Source organism: Accipiter gentilis, chromosome 9 (assembly GCF_929443795.1).
Source record: "Accipiter gentilis chromosome 9, bAccGen1.1, whole genome shotgun sequence".
NCBI lineage: Eukaryota > Metazoa > Chordata > Aves > Accipitriformes > Accipitridae > Astur > Astur gentilis.
The window spans coordinates 14,907,806-14,930,052 of NC_064888.1; the positions used below are offsets into that span (position 1 = coordinate 14,907,806).

At 40.5% G+C, this 22,247-nt stretch overlaps 1 protein-coding gene across 1 annotated transcript in view; it reads left to right on the forward strand.

The window, feature by feature from the left end:
• RASGEF1A (RasGEF domain family member 1A) overlaps positions 1-12,025 on the forward strand; it is a 28,768-nt gene extending 16,743 nt beyond the window's left edge. Inside the window, exons 5-13 of the mRNA XM_049809856.1 lie at positions 2,366-2,587; positions 2,875-2,949; positions 3,185-3,277; positions 5,016-5,118; positions 5,407-5,486; positions 6,123-6,314; positions 7,836-7,959; positions 8,222-8,294; positions 9,366-12,025. Coding sequence (XP_049665813.1) covers positions 2,366-2,587; positions 2,875-2,949; positions 3,185-3,277; positions 5,016-5,118; positions 5,407-5,486; positions 6,123-6,314; positions 7,836-7,959; positions 8,222-8,294; positions 9,366-9,390 — 987 coding nt within the window. The 3' untranslated portion in view covers positions 9,391-12,025. The remainder of the gene's footprint in view (positions 1-2,365; positions 2,588-2,874; positions 2,950-3,184; positions 3,278-5,015; positions 5,119-5,406; positions 5,487-6,122; positions 6,315-7,835; positions 7,960-8,221; positions 8,295-9,365) is intronic.
• Positions 12,026-22,247: the final 10,222 nt, after the last annotated feature.

Genomic DNA, 22,247 nt, shown 5'->3' on the forward strand with positions numbered 1-22,247 from the left:
ATGAATCAGTGATAGGACACAATACTAGGTGTTACCAAGTTGCCAAAAGGAAGCACGTCAGTTTTGTTGCATCAGCAAAGCTGTTTACCTGTATGCTACTATGAAAATGTCAGTGCCTTAGTAGGAGGGGAAGAGGAAATAAGATTATAATATGCCTTCTATTCCCTTTATAGACAAGGGCAAAGAGGTGCGTGTTGGCAGAGATGCTACTGTGAAAGGGAACTTTGCAGAGGTTTTATTTAGTGTCTGTATCTTAGTGTTTAATTTGTCTATTTGAACTAGAAAGAAGTTGTGGCCTTTCTTTCTCTTCCCCTTCCCTCCCACTCTGTTATGTATGAATAAATTGTCATTTGAGAAAACCACGTCTTTGTGGAGTGGCTCAGTGCTCTGGTCTCTGAGGCATCTGATGACATCCATTAATTACAGCATCACCATATTTATCCCCTTAACAAGGCTACAAGTCAAATTTGATCAGCAAAGAGCTATGCCACATCTGACCCCTAGGAAACATAATTTGACACTGACAAAAAAGCAGCTCTTGCTCTCAGTGTTGTTACCACAAGAAACTACCGATATTGTGCTTCAGCAAGGGATTATGGTAATGGTTTGGGGTTTTATTTTGTATTTTAAAGCTTTTCCAAATCCCCATAGGACACTGTACTCCATACATAGGATAGAAAGTCAACTGAAAACTCGCACAAAGCTGTCAGGTGCTTGTCCTAGTGCTATCAGACAGCACACCAAATAGCTACAGCCAGGGTTGCACCCCAAATGAAGTACAAATGTCTTACTTGAACTCAAAAGAAGGACACTCATTGACTTATTTTCCAAACTTGTAAGAAAACTCACAGTAAGAATAGCAACGAAAAGAAACTGCTAAAACTCTAATTTGTCTAGTATTAAGATGCTAATAAGTTCACAATAGCTTAATTAAACCATAGTTTTTCACGTCACTGCAGTTTTTGTTCACTTTCACATAATACCTGCAATACTTTCACCTGCCTTCAAGTTTGATTCTCTGTGATCCATATCCAGAAAGTCTGCTTCCTCCCAGCCACATGGGTAAGTCAGGCATAGCAGCTGAAGTTAAATGATTTCTAATAGGAAGCTCAGCATACCAGAGAGCAGAATTAGCGCTTTATTTTAGTCCCCCATGATGCTCCCTTGGCATTTCTGAACACTTGTAGCACAATATCAGAAATGGCTCCAGCCAGCTGCTGTTGAGCGGTAAGCCCGTTGCCTCAAGATGAGCTACACTGCCTTCAGCTCTTCATTTGATTTCACTTGGGAGTCATATTATTGCCTTGTAAAGCAACATTCTGACACTATTATTGCTTAATTATAGCATGCAACATACAAGTATTCGGTAGTCATCATCTCTCACATCTGCTACGTAATTTCAGTCATCACTGCACATTAGTGGCTTCTTTGAATGATCACAAATTCATTGCAGTTCTTTGTAGTGCACCCAGTTGCCTGGCAGAAACCAAAACAGCATGTTGTAAACTAATGGTTAATCTTGTGGCTAACTTCAAGAAAAATAATTTGCATGAAAGCAAGAGAACAATTGTGTAGGAAAGAGAAGGACTGTCTTTGGTACAAGTAGTTTTTCCAGTAGCAGGAAGAGCAGGGTCAGAGGACCTGGGTCATTTAAAACAGTAACAGGAGGGATAGAGGATTGGGAAAGTGATCAAGTTAGCTCTTCGGGGATGATCTCAGAGAAATGTCTATAGGACACAATAAATGGCAGAAAGAATTCAGCTTGCCTTTGTTGTCAAAACACTGAGCAGATGGATTATATTTCTGTGGCTTTACCAGTATGTATCCTTATAGAGCCTACATTTAAAATCTGTACCTGATGAACAGAAAGGCATTTTAGTTATCCAAGAACATGGTGTATACTGTGCTCTTACCTAAATCTTTGGATGCTATAGTTGTTCAAAGCCAAGCCATGATATTCTAGCAGTGTACTCCTGGACATTAAGTGAATTCCCCGGATTCTGCCTGGGCTAGAAAGACCTGATCACCAGTAGGTCTGATCAGAACAAGGAGGCGGCTTTTTGGCACTTGGTACACAGAGGATCCAAGACGCCTTTGAAACGGGGTACTAGCCAAAAATGGCCACAAGGAGCAGACCAACCAAGCAAGTGGAACAGAGTTGAGAAGACAGGCAGGTATAACAACGTCGTTATGAAATTGTGTGGGCAGTTAGGACAAGTTCATTTGTCACAGGACGATCAGCTCAGGTAAGATGAAAGAAAAATGGATAATAGGCATTTATTTTTCCCAGTCAGAAATTCTTTGGCGATCTGTGTCTGCAAGAGCTAAAGGTTTTTAGCAGTCACTGTTTCTGCCTTTTGATTAGGAAAATGGAACAGTGAAAAAGATCATTAGCCAGATGACACAGAATCTCCTGATGGCCCTCTCTGCACGGAGCCAGTACCAGGAAATCAGAGAGAAATTCCGGCAACCTGTTACTGACAAAGGCACCATCCTCAAATCCAAGCCACAGTCAACGCAGAAGGACATCCTAAGTGTGTGCTGTGACCCTCTGATCTTGGCACAGCAGCTGACCTATATTGAACTGGTGAGACACTAATTTGTGTGAATTATTTTGTTTTCCATCTACTAAATATTAATATACTCATCAATACGAATTTTGCTATGGCTTCACTGAAAGCCTCCGACGTTTTAATCAAAAAATACCAAGTAATGAACAAGACCAATTATGTACACCGATAGAAATACCTCACACATCTACACTGTGGGAAGATGAAAGTTACCAAAATGTTCTCCTAACTTTGGCTTTATTGATGCATTTTTCACTGAACTCCCTGTTTGTACAGTGACAATCTCTCATCTCTCCAAACACAGGAAAGGGTGAGCAACATTTACCCAGAGGATCTGATGCAGATTGTCAGCCACATGGACTCCCTGGATAATCACAAGGTACGAAAAGGGGTATGGAGGGAAAAAGAAACAAAGAATAACCAGGGTAAAGAACCTCCATAATTCGAGTATACCCTGTGCAAGAAAGGCTGACATTTGCTAACCTTCTTTAAGCTTATGCCTTAAAAAATATCCAACAAGATTTTATCAAGACATGAAAAGGAAGTTTATCCTTTGTTATGTTGACTTTACCATGAAGCAGGATAGGATGAACATGTGGACTGTTCTCTTACAGTGCCGAGGTGACGTGACCAAAACATATAATTTGGAGGCCTATGACAATTGGTTCAATTGTCTCAGCATGCTGGTGGCTACAGAGATTTGTCGGGTAGGTATTTGTAGAAAACAAGATAGCAAAGCAATCCTGGCCTTAAGGACAAAAGGCAGACAGTGGCCTAATAGAGATTTAAACATTAGCAGTGCAATTAAAGATAATGGCATTACTCAAGCATTAAATTATTTGCATGCTTATATGATTAAGAGTTCATGGCTATGTTTGGCTTTGCATATATTCTCTAGTTTTGTGTAGCTTCCGTAGTAGCATTGGTCATGCAGCAAAACAGAACTTGTGTGGAGTTTGAGTTAGCTCTTCTGGATTATTTTTTTTTTTAAATACATCCATAAATTCTCAAAGATACTCATCTTTAAACGCAGATTTACCAATAAACAGCTGTCCTTCCACTGCATTTAGATATCATTAGCACTGTCATATGTTCATTTTTATACAAAAATCAGGAATAAACTTTCTTCATAAGTCTGGAAAGAAAGTAGACTAACAGAGAGGTAAAAAAAACCCCAGGGAGAATAGCCTTATTAGAGATTAAAGTAACTTCTATCACATAATAAGCAAAGAAATGGAAGGTATACTGCCCCAGAAATGCTGTTTCCCCCCCAACCCCATGTGTATTCTCGTGTCTTTTTAGATTCCTATTAATATGCACCAATTCTGCAAAATGGGAATTTTTCTCTGTATTCTTGCTTGGTCAGTAGCCCTTCTGTGGAAATCCAGATGCCTAGTGCAGTTTCATGAAGTCCGATGCATTGATCCTAATCTCTTAAGATTCCTGCTCTCACAGAAACTTATTACAAAACCACACCGAGACATCTTCCAGAGCTGGCTGGTATGGCTAATACATTTAGTAAACCAGTCAAACAAAAGATTTTAGCATACCAAGGGATAAGCCAAACCATTGACTACCGAACCATTTTCTTTTGATATGACACAGAAACTGAAGTATTTAGGTAAGAGGGGTTTTAGAAAAAGGGAATTCCCTGGTGAAGTAGCCTGCAGTCACCCACCACTCAGGAGCTATTTTTGTATAAGCCAGACCAAGCTTCTAGATCTAAATATGGAAAGGATTTTGATGAATGAATGCAATCTAGGCAATAATACTAGCTTTAAAAAAAAAAAAAAAAAAAGGCTTTTGGAAATGGAGTTTAGAGACAGTGCTATATATTAATTTTGCTTTGCCATTTATAAAACCATCTGCAAAGATGATGTTCAGCATCACTTGCTACATCCTTTGCATGTGTGGGAATTTGTATATTTGATCATCATCACTACCTGCTCTCAAGAAGTCATTTAAGAGTATACACAGTAAAATGAGAAAATCGGGACATGGCAATTGTTCTCTCTCACATTCATGTTACGTGCCCCTGATCTTAAGTCTGTCCACTGCCTTCCCCACTTCTTCAGAGGTTTAAATTTTTTGCATATATTCTTTCTGACAGCAGCTTCATGTTATCTCTCTTTTCCTGTAACAGGAAATTGCTGATAGTGTCCAGCTTGTTTATACAAGATTCCCCAAGACATTGAACTTTATGTATAAACAAAAGTTTACACTCCCCCACAACTAGACAAATAACTGATAGTAGCACAAATACTTCTACTATTTTATTGAAAATTAATCTTAACAAAATACCCTCAGGCCTGTATCGTCATAAGATTTAGCTGGACAAAGTCTTGAAATGTCTATTCAATCAACCTGTTACAATGCCTTTGACTGAACATCCCATCCAAAATTCAGGCCATCCCTTCCCTCTTAACAGATGTTAGTTTTTTTCAGGTTGTAAAGAAAAAGCAGCGTACAAGAATGGTGGAATTTTTCATTGATGTGGCAAGAGAATGCTTCAATATTGGAAACTTCAACTCAATGATGGCTATTATCTGTGAGTATCCTTAACAGATGACAAAAGGCGCTCCATTTTACAACCTGACTGGCAAGACTATACTCGTACTTGCCCTACATGGGGTACCACACCAGCATGCACACTTCTACAGGGGCAGTATGTACCAGTGACAGATTAATGTATGGGTGGGTGAGCGTTAGCTACAACCTTTGTTTGTCAAGCTGAACTGCCTTCCAAAATGTGTGGTGCTGATACATAAACACAGTTATGTTAGCCTTATATTTTAACTCACTTGTTTCTTTCCTTGTCTCTTCTCTTTCCATTCAGCTGGCATGAACTTGAGTCCTGTGGCACGGCTAAAGAAAACTTGGTCCAAGGTTAAAACAGCCAAATTTGATGTTTTAGAGGTATGTATAAAGTTTAGACTTTATATAGAAATCTACCAAATACTTTCATCCAAACCTCTGCTGTGGAATTACTAAGTCAGAGATCGCAGAGGCACCTCTGTCAGTGGTCACCAGCATATAAACATTAGGGAGAACATTTCCTGATTTTTAAACTCCCTACTTGCCTGCAGAGAAAAGTGGCTGCAAGTTTTCTTTAGGTTATTTCTTCCTAGCATATTTTTTCCAATGTAACATCAAGGTAGATTTCAGTCAAGTGAATGCTGAACCCTTAAAACTAATTAGAGTACTCCATCTAGTGGAGAGCTGAATGAAAACAAAACTTAATTGAAATTGTCATCAGAAAGATTGGTGACAGCAAGTTAGAATTTTGGGGTTTTTCCCCGATAGCTATTTATCATTTCCTTTCAGTCTTCCATTAACCACTGAAGCAAAGTATAGGTGTAAAGCCAGTACAGAACCCTCCTTTCAAACAAGACTGAAGTTAGAAAAACCTGAATCCAGACCTGATTAGTATAAAGTACTCTATCTTGAAAGTTTAAAAAGGGGCCCAATGAATTCATAAGGAATGAACTGCCTGATGGTTAGATCAAAACTTTTTTACTTGACTGCCTTTTCCCCCCCCCCCCATAAAAACAGCATCACATGGATCCATCCAGCAACTTTTGTAATTACCGCACAGCCCTGCAAGGAGCAGCACAGCGATCCCAGACTGCCAACAGCAATCGAGAGAAAATAGTCATCCCAGTTTTCAACCTGTTCATTAAAGATATCTACTTTCTGCACAAAATACATACGAACCGCTTGCCCAATGGGCAGATAAACTTCAAGGTAGGACTTTGCTATTATGGAAACTGTAATGCTTGTTAAACATTGTACGTTACAAATGTTTGCCAGTTTTGAACTTCTAGCTTGTTATATTACCAATTCCTTCAGCACTGCTGTGATCTAGACATAAAGCAGTATTATTATCTAGGGGAAATTATTTCAAATTTCTGTGAAAGCTAGTGCTTGCAGTTGCCATGTTTATATAACATATCCAGCAGACCCACAATTGCATATACAGAACAGAATCCATAAAAGTGCTGGAATGCAATTGCTTTCAGTTAAAAGATTAGTTTTAAAATGTACTGAAATAGAGATTATTTTTTGTTAGTTTTACATGAAATGGGACAGATGCACTGCAAAACATAAAATTCACATAAGCACAACTGATAGGAATAATATTGATTTGTTACCAAAACTGATGCACTAAAAGGTTGAAAAGAAAATAAGAATTTCAGAAGCCAAACCCCCAGCATTAAAAATTACTTAAGTAATACAGAAATAGTCTAATGTTAGCTAATTGGAAAGGGAAGTTTCTTCAAGGAACATTGTACTCGTGCAACACTTAAAAATAAAGGAAAGCACTTGAAATCAAGAACCATAAGAATTTTAGTGTACCATGTATGATGGCTGCTCCTCAGCCCTGCACCCTGCCTTACGTTTAAAAGCGATTGGGAGAAGCGGAAGGCAGTAAAGAATGGAAAGTAAGCTTTTCTGTGGCAGCAGGCCATCATATCTGTCTGATCAAATTGTAATAGGTAACTTCACCCTAAATCATCAGCATTAGCTGATTTAACCTCATCAGGTTAGCTAGCTATAAACACTACACACAACCAGCAAATGGTATTTAGCAGGTCTTCAAGGGATTTTCTACAGGTTTTGGAGTCTCTCTCCCCAACTGATAAACATACGTGTCCAAAAGACCACAGCCTGTCAAAAGTACTTTTGAAGTTTTTTGCCATTATTAAGGCTGGATAAAGGGGAGGGTGGCACACAGAACATACAAGACAAACCCTAAGCAATTATGCATGTCTTAAAATCCTAGGAAGGAAAGGATATCTATAGTTTCTATATGTTATTTTGATTATTTCTGAAATTTAAGAAGTGCTTTATAAAAAAAATCAGATATGTCACATTTCATTTAAGTTGAAAGTTGCAAATGTAAAAAGTAAATAAAAACTATTTACTGACCAGTTCCACTCGCAGGCTAATTTAGAGATACAACACAGAAAGCAGGCCAATAGCACTTTATTATATATGAAAAGGTTGATGATTAAAAGAATTGAATGCAAAAGACCAAGCAGTTAGCAGGGATACACTGTTCTAAACTTGAGAGGCTAATGACTGATGAGGAACTAGAAGCAAGAGGGGGAGATGAAGGGAGAAGTAAGAAGAAAGGATAACAGGGAAGAAGACTAAGGGATAAGAGAAGAGGTATGAATAAGAACAAAAATTGAAACAAAACAACTAACCTCTGAAAGAAAACAAATATGATTTTAATAATATTCTTTTACTCACCTCATGCAGAAATTCTGGGAAATTTCAAGACAGATTCATGATTTCCTGACATGGAAGCAGGTTGAGTGCCCTTTTGAAAAAGACAAGAAGATCCAGAGCTATCTACTCACAGCACCCATTTATAGTGAAGAAGGTAAAATCCTTTACTGAACATTATAGTGAGTCTTCCTACTTGTTGAAATGCAGACAGAATACGCAGAAAAATTAACAAGCAAAAAAATATTTTATAAGTATGTATTATCACTTCTGTATTGGCTTCTGTTAAAAATAAATGTCATTATGAAGTCTGCTAAGTTACACCCGCTATATTGTAACTTTTGGGGTTTGTTGGTTCACCCCCCACCCTCCCCAGTTAAAGAACCCACGTATCTGATTGTTCTTACTTTATTTACTAGCTCTGTTCATTGCATCCTTTGAAAGTGAAGGTCCAGAAAACCACATGGAAAAAGACAGCTGGAAAACACTCAGGTATTAAACTTCCTCAGAATATGAGTCTTTTTGCAGACCTACACAGGCATGTGATTATCAGCTTCCTCCCTCCTATTTGCATATGCAGCTTAAGACCATTTTGGCCCAAATAGAATTATTTTTTCCTCATAATTCAAATCTGAAAAAATTCAATAGGGCTTGGATTTTGATACAGCTTTTCCAGCCAGATCAGTTCAGGCTGCAAGATCACTGCTGGGACTAGAAAAGAGAATATGCTTCGTTTAGGCTATCAAATACAGTAAAAGAATCTACATTTGTGGCAGTTTTCAGACATGCTTTTCTCAGGGGAACAAATATATAGAGACACCAAAAGGTGCTATCATTTATCATACCTACACACTTACAAATCTTATAAAAGGGTGAAATTTTACACAAATACTCTAATTTTCAGCCTACTCTTAAGGGAGGAAGTCTCAATGACTCCTCCCTCCCTCTGAGAGGGGGAAGCACCTCTTCCATGTAAATGATAACATAAGATCAGTTAATTTAGATGTGATTTCTTCTAATACCAAGGCCAAGGCAGAAAGAGAGATTTAGACCTTTGTAAATCATGTTAAACGTTTAGATTTGACATATCTGTACCAGATAAAGAATGAATGAAGCCACCTATATGTCCTGAGCTGCAGTTGAGCTACATTATGACTGTATTGTCCTAGACAAGACACTGTTTCCCATTTATCCCAATGTTTTATAGAAAGTCCACGCAAGTTCTTCACTTGTGACACCCATGCAATACACCTTGCATTCAAATCTGATGCTGTTCAGCAAGCAATAGTTTAGGATGACAGAGGAACATATGTTATTTGCCCAAGAGCTTCTTAAGGGCCTGAAGTAATGTTACGAAAGTTACATTTTTGTTTAAATTAAAGTCAGCATCTTTACTGGAATTCATAGATGTATTCCAGTTTATAGCAGTTGAAAATCTATCCCCTGAAGAAAGGCTTCCAGCTAATGATGCAAGATGGATCTATTGCCAACCTTTACCAAAACTGTAAAACTTTTTGTCATGATAGAAGAGATGATTTTATTTTTTACTACTACTTCTTCTAGGACAACTCTGCTTAATAGAGCCTGAGATTTTTGGATCTGATCTGCAGACTTTGAAGCACATCGAATGAACATGTTTTTACAACGTGAAAGACTTGGACTGAGCTAAGAAAGACCTCACTGGCTGAGGTCTGTTTTGTATATACAGTAACTTTTATGAAATAAAATGTGGTAAATATTTCACATGTCAACCTTAAGGCACTTAAGTGAAGGGGTTTGTTTTGTTTTTTTTTTTAAATATAAGGGCAGGGCCCTGTTCTCAGAGATGAAATGTATCATGGGAGATGGTATCCCTGGGGAGATCTTATTCTATCAGCATCCAAATTTTTATTTTTTATTACTTCCACCAAAGTAAATGAAAATGAAAACACACATCCCAACTTAAGCCAGTGTTCAGGTTAAATACTCCATTGGACCAGTATCTTACAGAACACTCAACATGTCTCTCTAGCTTTGAAGTCTCTTTCAAATCAGTGATACCACTCACATGTGTTAGTGTTTGTAGAGTCAAGGCCTTAGACATCTGCAGTAAGCATGTTCCTCTCCTACATCAGAAAATAGTGCCTTACAAGGTACTGATATCGTTTAGTGTACCTTCTATTACGCTGGACTGGAAGTAAAGAAAATAAAAATATGGATGTCTCGAAACCAGCTACAATGTACTTTTTAAATAAAATGGAGAATATGGCACATGAAGTAGAGTATACCTGCCTGTAACATTGATGGTGCAGCAAACATATTTTTGTTACATGATTTAAAAGAGGTAAGATGGGGTAACTGCTGGGGGGGATGTGCGTTTGTGTGTGAGTATGTGTGCGTGCATGTGTGAAGATGCACACGTGTCTAAGTTTTAAGACTTCTGGGAACTATCCTTTAAATTCTGGCTGTCAGAATAGTTTGTGTTTTCCTTTTTAAAAATCAGGGATTTTTTTTGTTTTGTTTAAGAGAAGGATATCTAACCTAGATTATCTCTGCAAAATAGGCTCAATATGTTTTTTTTCAAAACAGATCATGGAAAATAAAAATCATACATGAGCTAGGGAGAGGGAAGTAAACTTAGATGTCCAATTTGAAGTTAAGGCTAAAATTTCCAAAGAAGCTTAAGAAGAGCTCATCACCACTGAACCAGTTATTTAATTCCCTTGGTTCCTTTGAAAATGCTTGTCTGCACTTAGAAACAATTAAAGCAAAGACCAACTTATGATATAAGCTTTTTCAAATATTTTGCAAGCCATGATTAACTGTGGGCCAGAACCCATTGAAATATAAGGGAAAACACTGTAAGAAATTGGTCAAACTTGTGAACTCGGGTCAGTACCAAAATTAGAACTGATCTTTAAACCTGCTAATGCTTACCATTTCTAATTCCTCCTTTTAGTCTTGAGTTTAGACTTTACTTGGCTATCCAAGAGAGCACCTGAGGAGCTTATGTAAAGATTCAAGGTATTCATTTCTAGGAAAAAATATACAGTTCAGGACTTGCTTTCTCACCCGATCTCTGAATTAAGAAAAAAAAATGGCTCAGATTAAAATCTGTTTTGTCTAATGAACAAATGATTACCCATGAATATCTACTCTCCTTTCCAGTAATTGTTCTTTTAAGGCTTAAGGCCTGGATATTCGTAAAGATGATGACTTCAGCCAGACAATTAGATTTTTTTTTTGTTTTCTTAAACAAGGCCCTCTAGAGTTTACAGTGATTACAGCCTCCCTCATAGAGCCTCACAGAGGACTTCTGCACAAGCTTCTTTAAAAATTTCCAACTCCAAGTAGATGAGTTTTATCTTACTCTGCCTTCTGTTGAAGAAGGGGCAAGATTTGCTGGACCCAGGGTCTAGTTTATTCCAGTCCAGTAGACTCTTCTTGCTGAGTGCCTACAACCAAGAGCAGTGCCACTGTTCATGTAGCATCTGCAATCACTTAGTAGAAATTATTTGCTGTATTGGCCCTGTAGTACAGTGAAAAATTAAAGAGCCTTCCCTCTCTCCCTATTCCACTCCCCCCTTGTCAAATACTTAAAATTAGAAGAGTAGGTTGGGGTAAGGAAGGGAGATAAATCAACATTTTGCTATTCTCATAGCATTGACATCAAAGAGAAACAAAAGCAAGTCATGCCACGAAGAAAGGAGTAGAATACTGTTAACAGTAACAGCCCAGAAAAGGGGAAGGGATAATTCTTATGATCTGCTGCTATTTTTCCTGTGCTGAAGTACTGACCTTCAGCCCTGGATTAGAGTAAGAATATTTATACTGTATTATTACAGTGTTTTGCACTTTCAGAGATGTTCTAGCTAGTAACATTGTCAGACACTATAAGAGGGATTGTATATCAGCTTTGTTTATGTAATTGAAATTCAAAAGGGATGCTTAAAATTTAAGAAAAAAATATATATTTGAAATGCAGTTTTAAAACACTTTCTGTAAATGTATAAAAAAAGCTTTCACATGAATGTGCACTTCACTGGTCAATCAGTCCTAGTATATACTTGAAATCAATGCAGTATCCACATCGGTTCCTTTTTATTTTTCCTCCCTCAGTTTGATACATTCCTTAAATACTGTGTTTTGCTATTCTGAACTGAAATGCTAAATATAAAGCTGTACCATAAAGCAGGATATTCCGTGTTTGACTGGATGTGCTTGCATTAATAAAAAAAAACTTGCTTCAACCAGGCTTAACTTTTTCCATGTTTATTTTTCACTTGCAAATGGATCAAGACACAAACGAGCGGCTGAACGAGGTGAACCAACTGTGGAAGGCAATACAGTTGCTATGAATCAACAGGTTACTTTCTGACTTAAAAAGATACATTATGAAATATTTAAATATCTTTCAACAAAAGGCAAGAGCAACACTAAGCCAACAATATGCTGCCACCTCTAATGTGCTCTCTGTAATAGTATTTTATGGGTTTGATACAGTGTCTCTGCCAGGGAACATATTCATTCTCTCAATGAAAGTGATGAACAGTTCCACTGTGTAAAAACATTTTTCATGTCCCAAGAGTTGAATTTTGTTTTTTTCCTCCCACATATTTATCCTTTTACCAGAAAAGCACAGAAACGTTTGCTGGCAGCAGCAGACTGCAAGGTTTCCTGTCACAAGATTCTGTTGACATTTCAACGCTCCAGGACATTTGGTGGCAACCACTACCCTTTTTCATGCCCTACTTTACAGAAGCAAAGCCACTTCTCCAAGGTCACATAGGGACTAGACAAGCACCGGCCTGTGAGGAGAATCCAGCTTTCCTAACACACTGCCCCAGTGCTACCTACCTCCTTTCTCAGGAATATAAGCCTTTAAAAAATGTTAGATCTTGCAAGTGCAGGAGATCCAGAGGTCCCGTAAGCATTTTTAATCCATTGAAAACTCTCTGGGGAAATTGTTTTGGCAACCAGACATCCACAACAGAGTCCCAGAGTAGAACAGTACTACTTTCAGTCATCATGGCTCATTAGAAAAGATAATGATGTTTACCAGCATTAAGAGGATCAAGCAGATGAGTCTTCCTGATGGCCAGTTTACACTCATAATTAACATGCATATAACATCCTTGAAGACTCCCTTCCAATTATGTCCCATCCAGTCATTAGGATAAATAATCTATTTACACAAGCGCAAGAGTAAACAATAAAATTGCTTTCCAGGCACTTTACTGCCATTAGAGCACGGCACTGTATGACAAGCAGTAACTCAGCACCAGTAAGTATCTTTAGTTACGTTAGCAACTTGATTTATCAAGTTAATAGTTCCCAAGCACCAGCTTTCTTTTAGCAAAAACCTCAAATTCACCAAAATTCAACTGACTAGTCAGCTGACAACTGATATTAGTAGTACATCTTTTGGAGGCAAATCAGTAATTCTGAGGAGGCGCAGACAGATCTTCCCTCTTCAATCTGCAATATATATAATTTTATCAGGGCAACCCCAGCTTCCCAACTAACCACAAAAGCCTGCAAACAGTGTGTGGAAGCACAGTTTTGTCTTATAGTTCTCGGCAGCTATTAAACGGCTGTATGGAGAGTGAGATATTTTTAAAAAAATAACAAACAAACAAAAAATAATCAAGTTGCAGAAAGACTTTATCCTAAACCGTTAGTGCATGCTATCGAGGAAGTTTCCAGACCAGTGAGCATGCAAATATTAGCAATAGTTGCTTTCAAATTCTTCCTTCCATGCTTGTCCCTGGAAAGGCAGAGATAACTGGCTATGCTTTGAGGTTTCGGCACATCTCTACAGACCTCCAGCAGAGGTTCCCTGACATGGCAGAGGTTTGGTTTCCTTCACCGCTCCCGAAGGTGTGCCTTGGGCTTTGGAAGAGAGAGAAACAACATTTTGGGGTGTATTTCTGCAGTAATTTGGAGGTACAATATAAAGTGTAGCCATTTCCATAATGTTATTCATAACAGCAAGGAATTTAAATGTTTCTAATATTTCCAATGTTGTAAGCAATTTCTAACATCAGCATTTTTGTGGCTCCTTGATACCACATTCAGTTTTTGCACAGAAAACGGATGCAGTTGATTGCTGCAGAATAATTGTGGGATGTTAGTTTATTTCATAATGAAATAGTAAAAAGCAGTCAAGTTCTGCCATGCAGGGACTGCTGATACAGCCTCAGACAGATACTCTGCCTTCTCCTCAAAAAGCGTGATGAGGAAGAAATTCAAACCAGCAGGAATTAGAACATTAATCTAAAATACTAAGACAGTAAATGTACTGTTTCCGATCTACTAGGATGAATACTTTAATGTTCTGTAAGAAACATGGTTTGGCAAAAACGGTATACAGTTACTTGAAACCATGAGTAGCACCTACCAGGAAAAAAAAAAAAAGCCAAAACCACCCAACAAAACCCCTAAAACACAAACAAAACCCCCAAAATGCAGGGCTGTTGCCATGCAGAGGATTCCTGTTAATAGCCCCACCTCAGTGCAAGGTGCAGAGACCATTTCACAGGATTGAAAGAAAGCTGAAAACAAACACAGGCCGAAGCACCAGTTTCAAACATACCCGCCTAATTTGGGTCAGGAAGGAAAGAACTTTAAATTTAGTGGAAATTTGCTTCCAGTATTTTATAAATCTTATCTAGCTTCTTCAGATTAAGCAGATACCTTAACCTTAATATAATTCTGTTTGGAGGCAGAAGTCCAATAAGATCCAACAGAACCTCATTGCACAGACAGAAAATGACTTAACATCTTTTTAATTGCTATCACATGAGCACACGAAGGCCTCTTCCGATTCTGGGGGCTATTAAATCCAAAGAATCTTGCTATCCAGCAGTGTCAACACTGAAAGTTTCCTTTTAAACAACATCCAGATGTTTACATTCAATTCAAGGAAGATAGTACTAATAACGCTCCACCTCCTTAGATATCTGTTAAAATGGAGAAGCGCAACATATCATCATCAACTGCAGCAACAGAGCACTGGGGGACTCGGCAAGCACAGCTGTAAATGACTGACTTGACTGAAGTCTAACACTTATGGCACTAGCAGAATTTAATGAAGCATTAAACTATTCATGTCTGTGGACATTATAGCTCAGTGCTGAAGAACTTGTCTCAATGTGGAAAAAAAAAAATCACTCCTAAAGCACTTCAAAACCATAAAATCCAAGCAAGTAATAAATAAATCCACAAATCCAAGCAAATCCAATCTTTTTTTCCAGATGCCTCTTATCTCACTTCTCAGAAATTTCACAGTATCCAAGTAGCCCAGGAAGAATTTGACAGGAACCCAGCAGCCAAAAAGTCAAACCGATCAGATTTTAAAAGCAAACAAACACAAAAACCCCCAACAACTACTCTACATGGACTGCACTTGCAGGCCAGAACACCATCCCGGCTCCTCCGCAAGAGCTGCCCGGCCCCCGAGAGCGTGCAACTTGCACGCTCAGAGTAGCCTAAGCTTTGATCTCTCGCTAAGCTCCCCTCCATGGCGTACCTGGGCACCAAGCAATCTCAAAGGTTTTTCTTTTTGTCTTCAAACTACCTCTTTGGTATGATCGTTTTCTCCACAGCTTGTAACGAAGTCAGCGAGAAGCCACTTAAGCTTGCGTAAGGCTGCAGGAAATCCCTGCAAGAGCTCAGGCTCTCCCAGGGCCAAAGCCACCGCTCTGCCTGTTCGCGCGCGTTTCCACAGCTTCGCCTCCCGTCTTCTCCGCATCCACCACCGCCTGCAAACGCACGCACCACGGCTTCGCGCGGGAGAAACTCCCCACTCGTCCCACAGCCGTGAGTGACTCTGCTGCCCAGGCGCGCTTGCCACCGCCTTCAGCGGGAGCCACCCAGGTCGTACGCCATGGCGTCGAAGGCAGGTTTATAGCCTTTACGTTAAGTTTTACTTGGTTCCAGAGACGTTTTTCTCTCTTTAAAAGAGCACTTTTAGCAGCAGTCTGAGCCCGGTTAGGTGCTAGCGAAGAGCACGTGCGCCCCCCCCGGACACGCAGATGCCAAAGCAATTGCAAAAAATGGTGGCATTTAAGATCGGACACGACCACAAACACAAGATCAGCTCGAAAAGAGTTTGGTAAGCCGCTGGCATTGCAAGTGGCAGGAATAGGTTAACGTCCTCTTTTACATGCGATTCAAGTACAGCCTGCAAAGCATTCTACCTGTGGAAGAGAGTGATAAAAAGTGATAAAGCCTTAGTAACCAAGTTCACTTGCAGCAACAAAGGGGTTTTACAGCAATTGGAGTGAAAGATGAGAGAACGTGGGTCAAGAGACACAAGTCACACGAGACATACAAGTCCTGCAGCTACAAGGCAACCTTGAAACCGTTGGGGTTGAAAGCGCTCCTTTTGAGAAACTCACCACACTACGTACAAACTTCCAGCAGCTCAGGTAAACCAGTTGAATCACCACAAACTCCTACCTGGGCATATTTCAAGTTTAGAGAGACTTACTTCACTTATCCTAGAACAGGACTAAGCTAACCAAAACAGGACTGTGTTTTAATACAACCTTATGCAAACATTTAGACTTAAACATAAAGGGGATTTATTTAACATTCTACCTTCCATCAGAAGTACTTTTGCTCCAGTACTGCCATGCGGCTACACCGCCTGTTCTTCAAACCCAACACAACGTACCCGTTACAGAAGCAAACAAGATCTCCACGTTAAAACACTGAATGAAAGCCGTTCCCTTTTTGGGGCAATCTCAGAGCACTACATCCCAGAAAATTCAATAAAACATTTACCTTATTCTAACCCAGGAGAGAGACCACGTTGCTTAGGAAAGCAGTAAGAGAAACTTTTTCTACTGGCTTCAGAGACCAAATGAGAAAAGCTAATTATTCCACAAGGCCCTAATTAAGCATGCAGCTGCCATCCTTACAGCAAACACAATAGCTGTGGCAAAGGCAGCCCCTCACAGGGGGCTCAGGGTGAGGCCCCTAAAGCTCTCTTCTAGCATCACCTGGCACTAAGGGGCAGTGCTGCTCTGCGCCTCCCTAGCAGACCTGTGGGACCAAACTCTCAGCTGAGACAAATTCACCAGAGGCTGAAGGAAATCACGATGCTATGATTTACAACAGCTGGAAGTCTGGATCCTGGAAAGTCAGCCAGCTTAGGGGAATTTTGTTTGCAGGGGGGGTGCTTGTCCCTGCAAGGTGTATCCTGCACAACTGCCCTGCGACTGCAACAGGCACGGGGCCGAAATGCACTTCTCCTTGTGATGTGTTCGGAAAAATTGATACTATATCAATAAAAGCAGAGGTCTGCAGAGCCAGCGCAACCACAGAAATGCGAAAAGCAGCATTTTATCCTAGTCTCCTTTGCTGTACAGCTTTTCCAGCGAAGAAAGAGGTGGAGCCCTTTAGTTTGCAAGCAGTCAGGCCTGGCGAGGAGGAGATGAGCATCGTGGGGGCATGCACCAGCCACTGCTTAACTTTAGCCATATCCTGATGTTCCTTGTTTTACTTCACCGCTGAGTAAAAACTGAATGACCAGTCTCTTTAAGATGTAGTTGGGGGTCACTCACACAGCAAGGGTGCCTCAAGCGACAAAAGCCAAACCCCCCTTGGCTACATAGAAAGCTTTTATCATTACACTCATGCGGTAGTCAAATGAGTTACTACATTTATGCTGAATCATTATTTTAAAGGCTATTTGAAGTTCTTTTCCTTTCATTCACTGATCTGACAAAGCAGAAAGCTGTTTAGTTTAATTCTAAAGTTTATATTCACACATGCACTGAACAACCACAATTCAAATACCTGCCTGCATTCAGATACAAGTAGTTAGGGCTTACCCATCACTTCTCTTTCCCTCCTCATGGAATTCTCCAGTCTTAAATATAGTTTACAACAAAGTTTTGAGTTTCATAGCTGTGTGTATCTCAAAGTCTAAAGGGTCACTGGCTTTTATGAAATTAAAAGAAAAGCCACTAAGTATTTTCTTCTGCATGCAGCGGACCCAGAACTAAGTATTTCCTTGTACTTTTTTCCACTTTTCCATCTGCTGATTCTCCAAACCAGCATCTATTCGTCCCATCGAATGATATATTTTTAAACAAATTCAAGTTTGCAAATTCAAAAGCACAACCTGAATTCATTCCTGTAAAGGGTCTAACATAAAAGTGTGCCCTGAACTAATCTCCTTTTGACTTCCCTTAATCAAGAACACTTCCCCCTCCCTCCACAGGTTGCAAGTTCCTTTGAAAAGGTTACAATTAACGCAGATAGCATACAACAGCTAAAAAAAAAATTACATCTCAATTCAGTGGAGCATGTTCCTATTTAAACAAATGTTACTATATTTACTACTCTAACACGAAAATGCAGTGACTCCTCCAGGAAAACAGAGCTGGCTTTTTTTACACTTGGACCACAGCTTAAAAAATGGGAAACGTGCGTTATATAAACAGCATCTATCAAAACAGGAGGACGTGGCCCAACACCCAGCCACGCAACCTGAGCACCAGCCCTGGGCAGACAGGTGATTCTGACTCCAAAGCATAATATTTTCACTCATCTTTGCAGCTCCCCAGCGGCAGGCGGCCCAAGCTGAACAGCGTGGGTTTTATTCTCCCTCTGCAGGCAGAGCACGCCTTGGGAAAGCCAAAAGCAGGTCTCCTCCGCTGAGCCAGCCATGGCCCGTGCATGGCAAACACCCATTTCCGACCCGCTGGGGCTGTGCCGGTCGGAGCCGCGACAACTGGTAACAACCCAAGTGCACCACTCAAAACCTTGATGGTCCCCCTTTCTCCAGAAACCGCCTGTGGCTCCAACCGAAGGGCCTTGGCCCGTCGAGCTGATGGGTTTTGCATTCGCACCAGCTCAGGCTGGAGGTGACCAGCAATAATGTCAACTCAGGATCAACGCTGGAGCATTAATAACTAAGTTACCGAACTTGTTCTGTGCACAGAGACACCCCTGGGGCTCAACTTCTCCGGCAACTAACTCAATGCCGTGTTTGTCGCTAGACGCCAAACCCAGACCAAGGCTCCCAGGGAGAAGGCACGCACCGGCTGGCGGGAGCTTCTCCCCAGCGGGAGGGCAGCGATGCCGCGGGTGCAGCCTGCAGCCCGACCCAGCAGCTGCATCCTTTGCACGGGCTGCAGCCCGAGGTGCGACACACGGCTGCGGATCCACGTGGTAATAAAGTTATCTCTGCAGTCATCGTCCCCCCCGGCAGTTACAAGCTTGAGACTAGGCACTTAGCTAACATTTTCCAGCCACTTAGCCAGATTTATGCCTAAAGCAACACACAGAATAGATTTTATTATTCAAGCGAGAGATTTTCATATTTGAAACATGACTAATTTCCTCCTTTTCTTGGATGCGGTTAGCAAACACCTCCAAGGAAGAGTTACACGTTTATTGGGAAAGAGCAAACCTACCCTGCATTACAGCACGCAGCAGTAACCGGAAAACAGCTACACAGCTGTGTACAAACACATGCGCTCATATCACAGGCACAGCTATGCCAAAATGCAGTCAGAAAGAAGTTCAATACACCCAGGTACCTGAAATCACTTGTAAACTCACTTTATAATAAAAGGCATATCCTACTATTTCTGATCTAGTCACATTACGGAGCAGAAGCAATGGCGTGCATCAAACACCGGCTATGGGTAATGGTCTTAAATTACTGCTCTTTGCCATGAACTTCATGTTGCCGTAACAGTTTACCGTATTTCGGCATGAAATATCATGACAAACACAGAAATAAGAAAAAAGCCTAATCCATCGTACAGAGTTCAGAAACGGAGTCCTTTGCGGTTTAAAGCCAGTTCTCAGAAACAGTAAATAGCAGAGAGCAGCTCCTGCGCTGCCCGGCAGCTCCCGTCCCGTGCGCAGGGTCTGGCCCCTGGGCTCCCCCTTGCCAGGCATCACCGCTCAGCCCCACCGCCGCTCGGTCAGCCCCCAGGGCTCCCCCGTCGCCCAAGAGCCAGGACTGGAGCTTATAAAAGGTTGAAGGCTTTAAGGCACAGAGTTGGAAGGCCTAAGAGAGGAGCCACACCAAAGAAAAAATAGACTAGGTTGATAAGGAAGGTAGCACGCAGAAAGAGATGAACCATAGTACCAAGAAACATGATGTGCGATTTAAAGAGGTGAAGAAAAGAACCGTGCAAGCTTTCAGGGCATAATGTATTCATACAGCACACATCATTTCTTTTAGGTATGCTAAGAACTTGGGGAAAACAAACTGCTCTCCAGATTCATACATTTTTCTGACCAACGCTGGTCAGTGACTCAGCTTTGCGTTAACTGCTCAGGAGCATAATTAAAGTGTCACTGTCATCCACAGCCACACAGATGTGAAGACACTTGATCAGGTAGCTTGGGGTAATGCAGCAGTAACTGATAACAACTGCAAAATTTGAGTCCTGAAATGGGCTCTACCCATGCCTTTCCCTGAGGCTACGGCAGAGGAGCAAGAAAAAGTGAAGCGCTTCCAGAGGACTTTTTGCCAGAAAAACTCCCAGACAAAGAACGATGAAAAGCAGAAGAGGACCAGGAAGGCAGTTGCCATGTGGTGATCTTATGATGTATTTGTATAAATCTGAATAACTTTTGGAGCAGTACACTGAACCGAATCATTTTCTCTGCAATTCATAGGTCTCAATCTTTTCTCTGTCTATTTTGGGATTACTAGGGATATATAAAGCATCCTGTCCTCTTCTGGGGAATCCCTGTTAAAATAAACAAAATAATCCACCTGCGTAATATTCATCAGTTAACTCAGTTCAGTGATGGCCTTGCTTACAGAAAAACGTTGTATTTACTTTGAAAAAATACCTATTAATTCACTGAGGGACAATCATTATCCAAACTAAGAATTTTAGATAACTTTTTTAAACTATATAGTCAAAGCCTGTAGCCCACCCCAAAAGAAAAAGTTAAAACACTTGAGAATTTTGATTTAAAAACACCAACTATTTTAAGATTTAATTGAAAGCTGTAAGTTTGAGGTAGTTATTTATAATTTTTAATCTAATTATACAATAATTCAGAGACAAATGAGGAGGTAAAATGGTAAGTCATTAGGGAACATGAACTGTACAGGATTAGTAATAATTCCCTGGAAATGCAAATTTTAAATCGTGAGTAACAGCTTTTAAGTAACTGATTTGATTTCCAATGTCAGAGTTGCTAATAAGCTACTCCACAACCTGTAAAGCAATATTAGAGCTGAGCATTTCCCTGCTGCAAATGTTCTACAGATTGATTGTTAGCAGTAAAACCATCTTCCCCGCAGATGCACGTGGTGAGGCATGTGTATTGAATCCAGTACCACGCAGCAGCAAAACGCATCCAAGGAGATTCCATGCTTAAAATTATCCTTGCTCTTGTTACTACCATTGAGCTGCGAGTACCTTGCATTGACTTAACACAGCACGCAGCCCATCTCTGGCTTTTGTAACGAATGCAATAGGTGATGGTTGCCTCTGCTCCTAATGAGCTGTCCAGCTGATGCGTGCCATAGCAACATGGTCTTACACGGGCAGTTAATGCAGCGAGCTGAACTAAAACATGAGAAAGACCAGGCCTGCAAGGGCCCTTGAAAGTTCAGGAGTCCTCAAATAATCAGTCATTTGGACTACTTGTGTCAATACCCAACCCTGACATTAACTACTTCTAAGAGTTCTGACTTCCTTTTAACTCCAATGCATTCACTTCCACATCTTGGGGATGCTTAAATGAAAAAAACATTTTCAAAAGTGGTTCCTGTTGACTGCATTCAGCACCAGACTTCTTTGATTGCCTTCTAGCATTGACACTGTAGACTCTTTTGGATCGCACAGATGTGGACAGGTGACACTGTTCTTCTTCCTCACCATTGCTGATAAGCACAAACCCCCAGTGGAAAATAACAGAAGGTAAGAGATCTGGCTATCAGCATCAGCAGCCTGCTATGTTCCTAAAACATGGAAACTAGGACAACCGGATCCTTCTGCGGTAGTGGCTGAGCCGCAGCAATGTGCAACACCTCTGCACTACCTCTGTATCCATCCCAGCATGTGCCAAGCAGTGGTGGCGTCAATGAGAGGCATTTTTCATGCTTATTGTGCAGCAGAGCCAGGACAGGAATAGCAGCTGAAGTTTTAAGGGCTGGAGTCTCAGCAGGTCACACTCACATCTTTACCCCAAATCATCATGCCTATGTACTTAATCTTTTCCTCACTGGTACCTCATTATTTTTGTCAGGAACCACCAACATATCTTGAAGTAAGATAACATCTGGTATAAGTTTAAGTTGTCTGGGGGACTAACTCCGCACTTTCGTATCTGGTCTGGGTAGATTTCACTTGAGATACAAAACTGAGCTGGTTGAACTTCTCGCTGCAAATACTATTACTTGGATCCGGTGTCACCTGCCTTGTAAAATATTATTGTTGAAACTTATTTCAAAGAAACAGCTTAAAACAA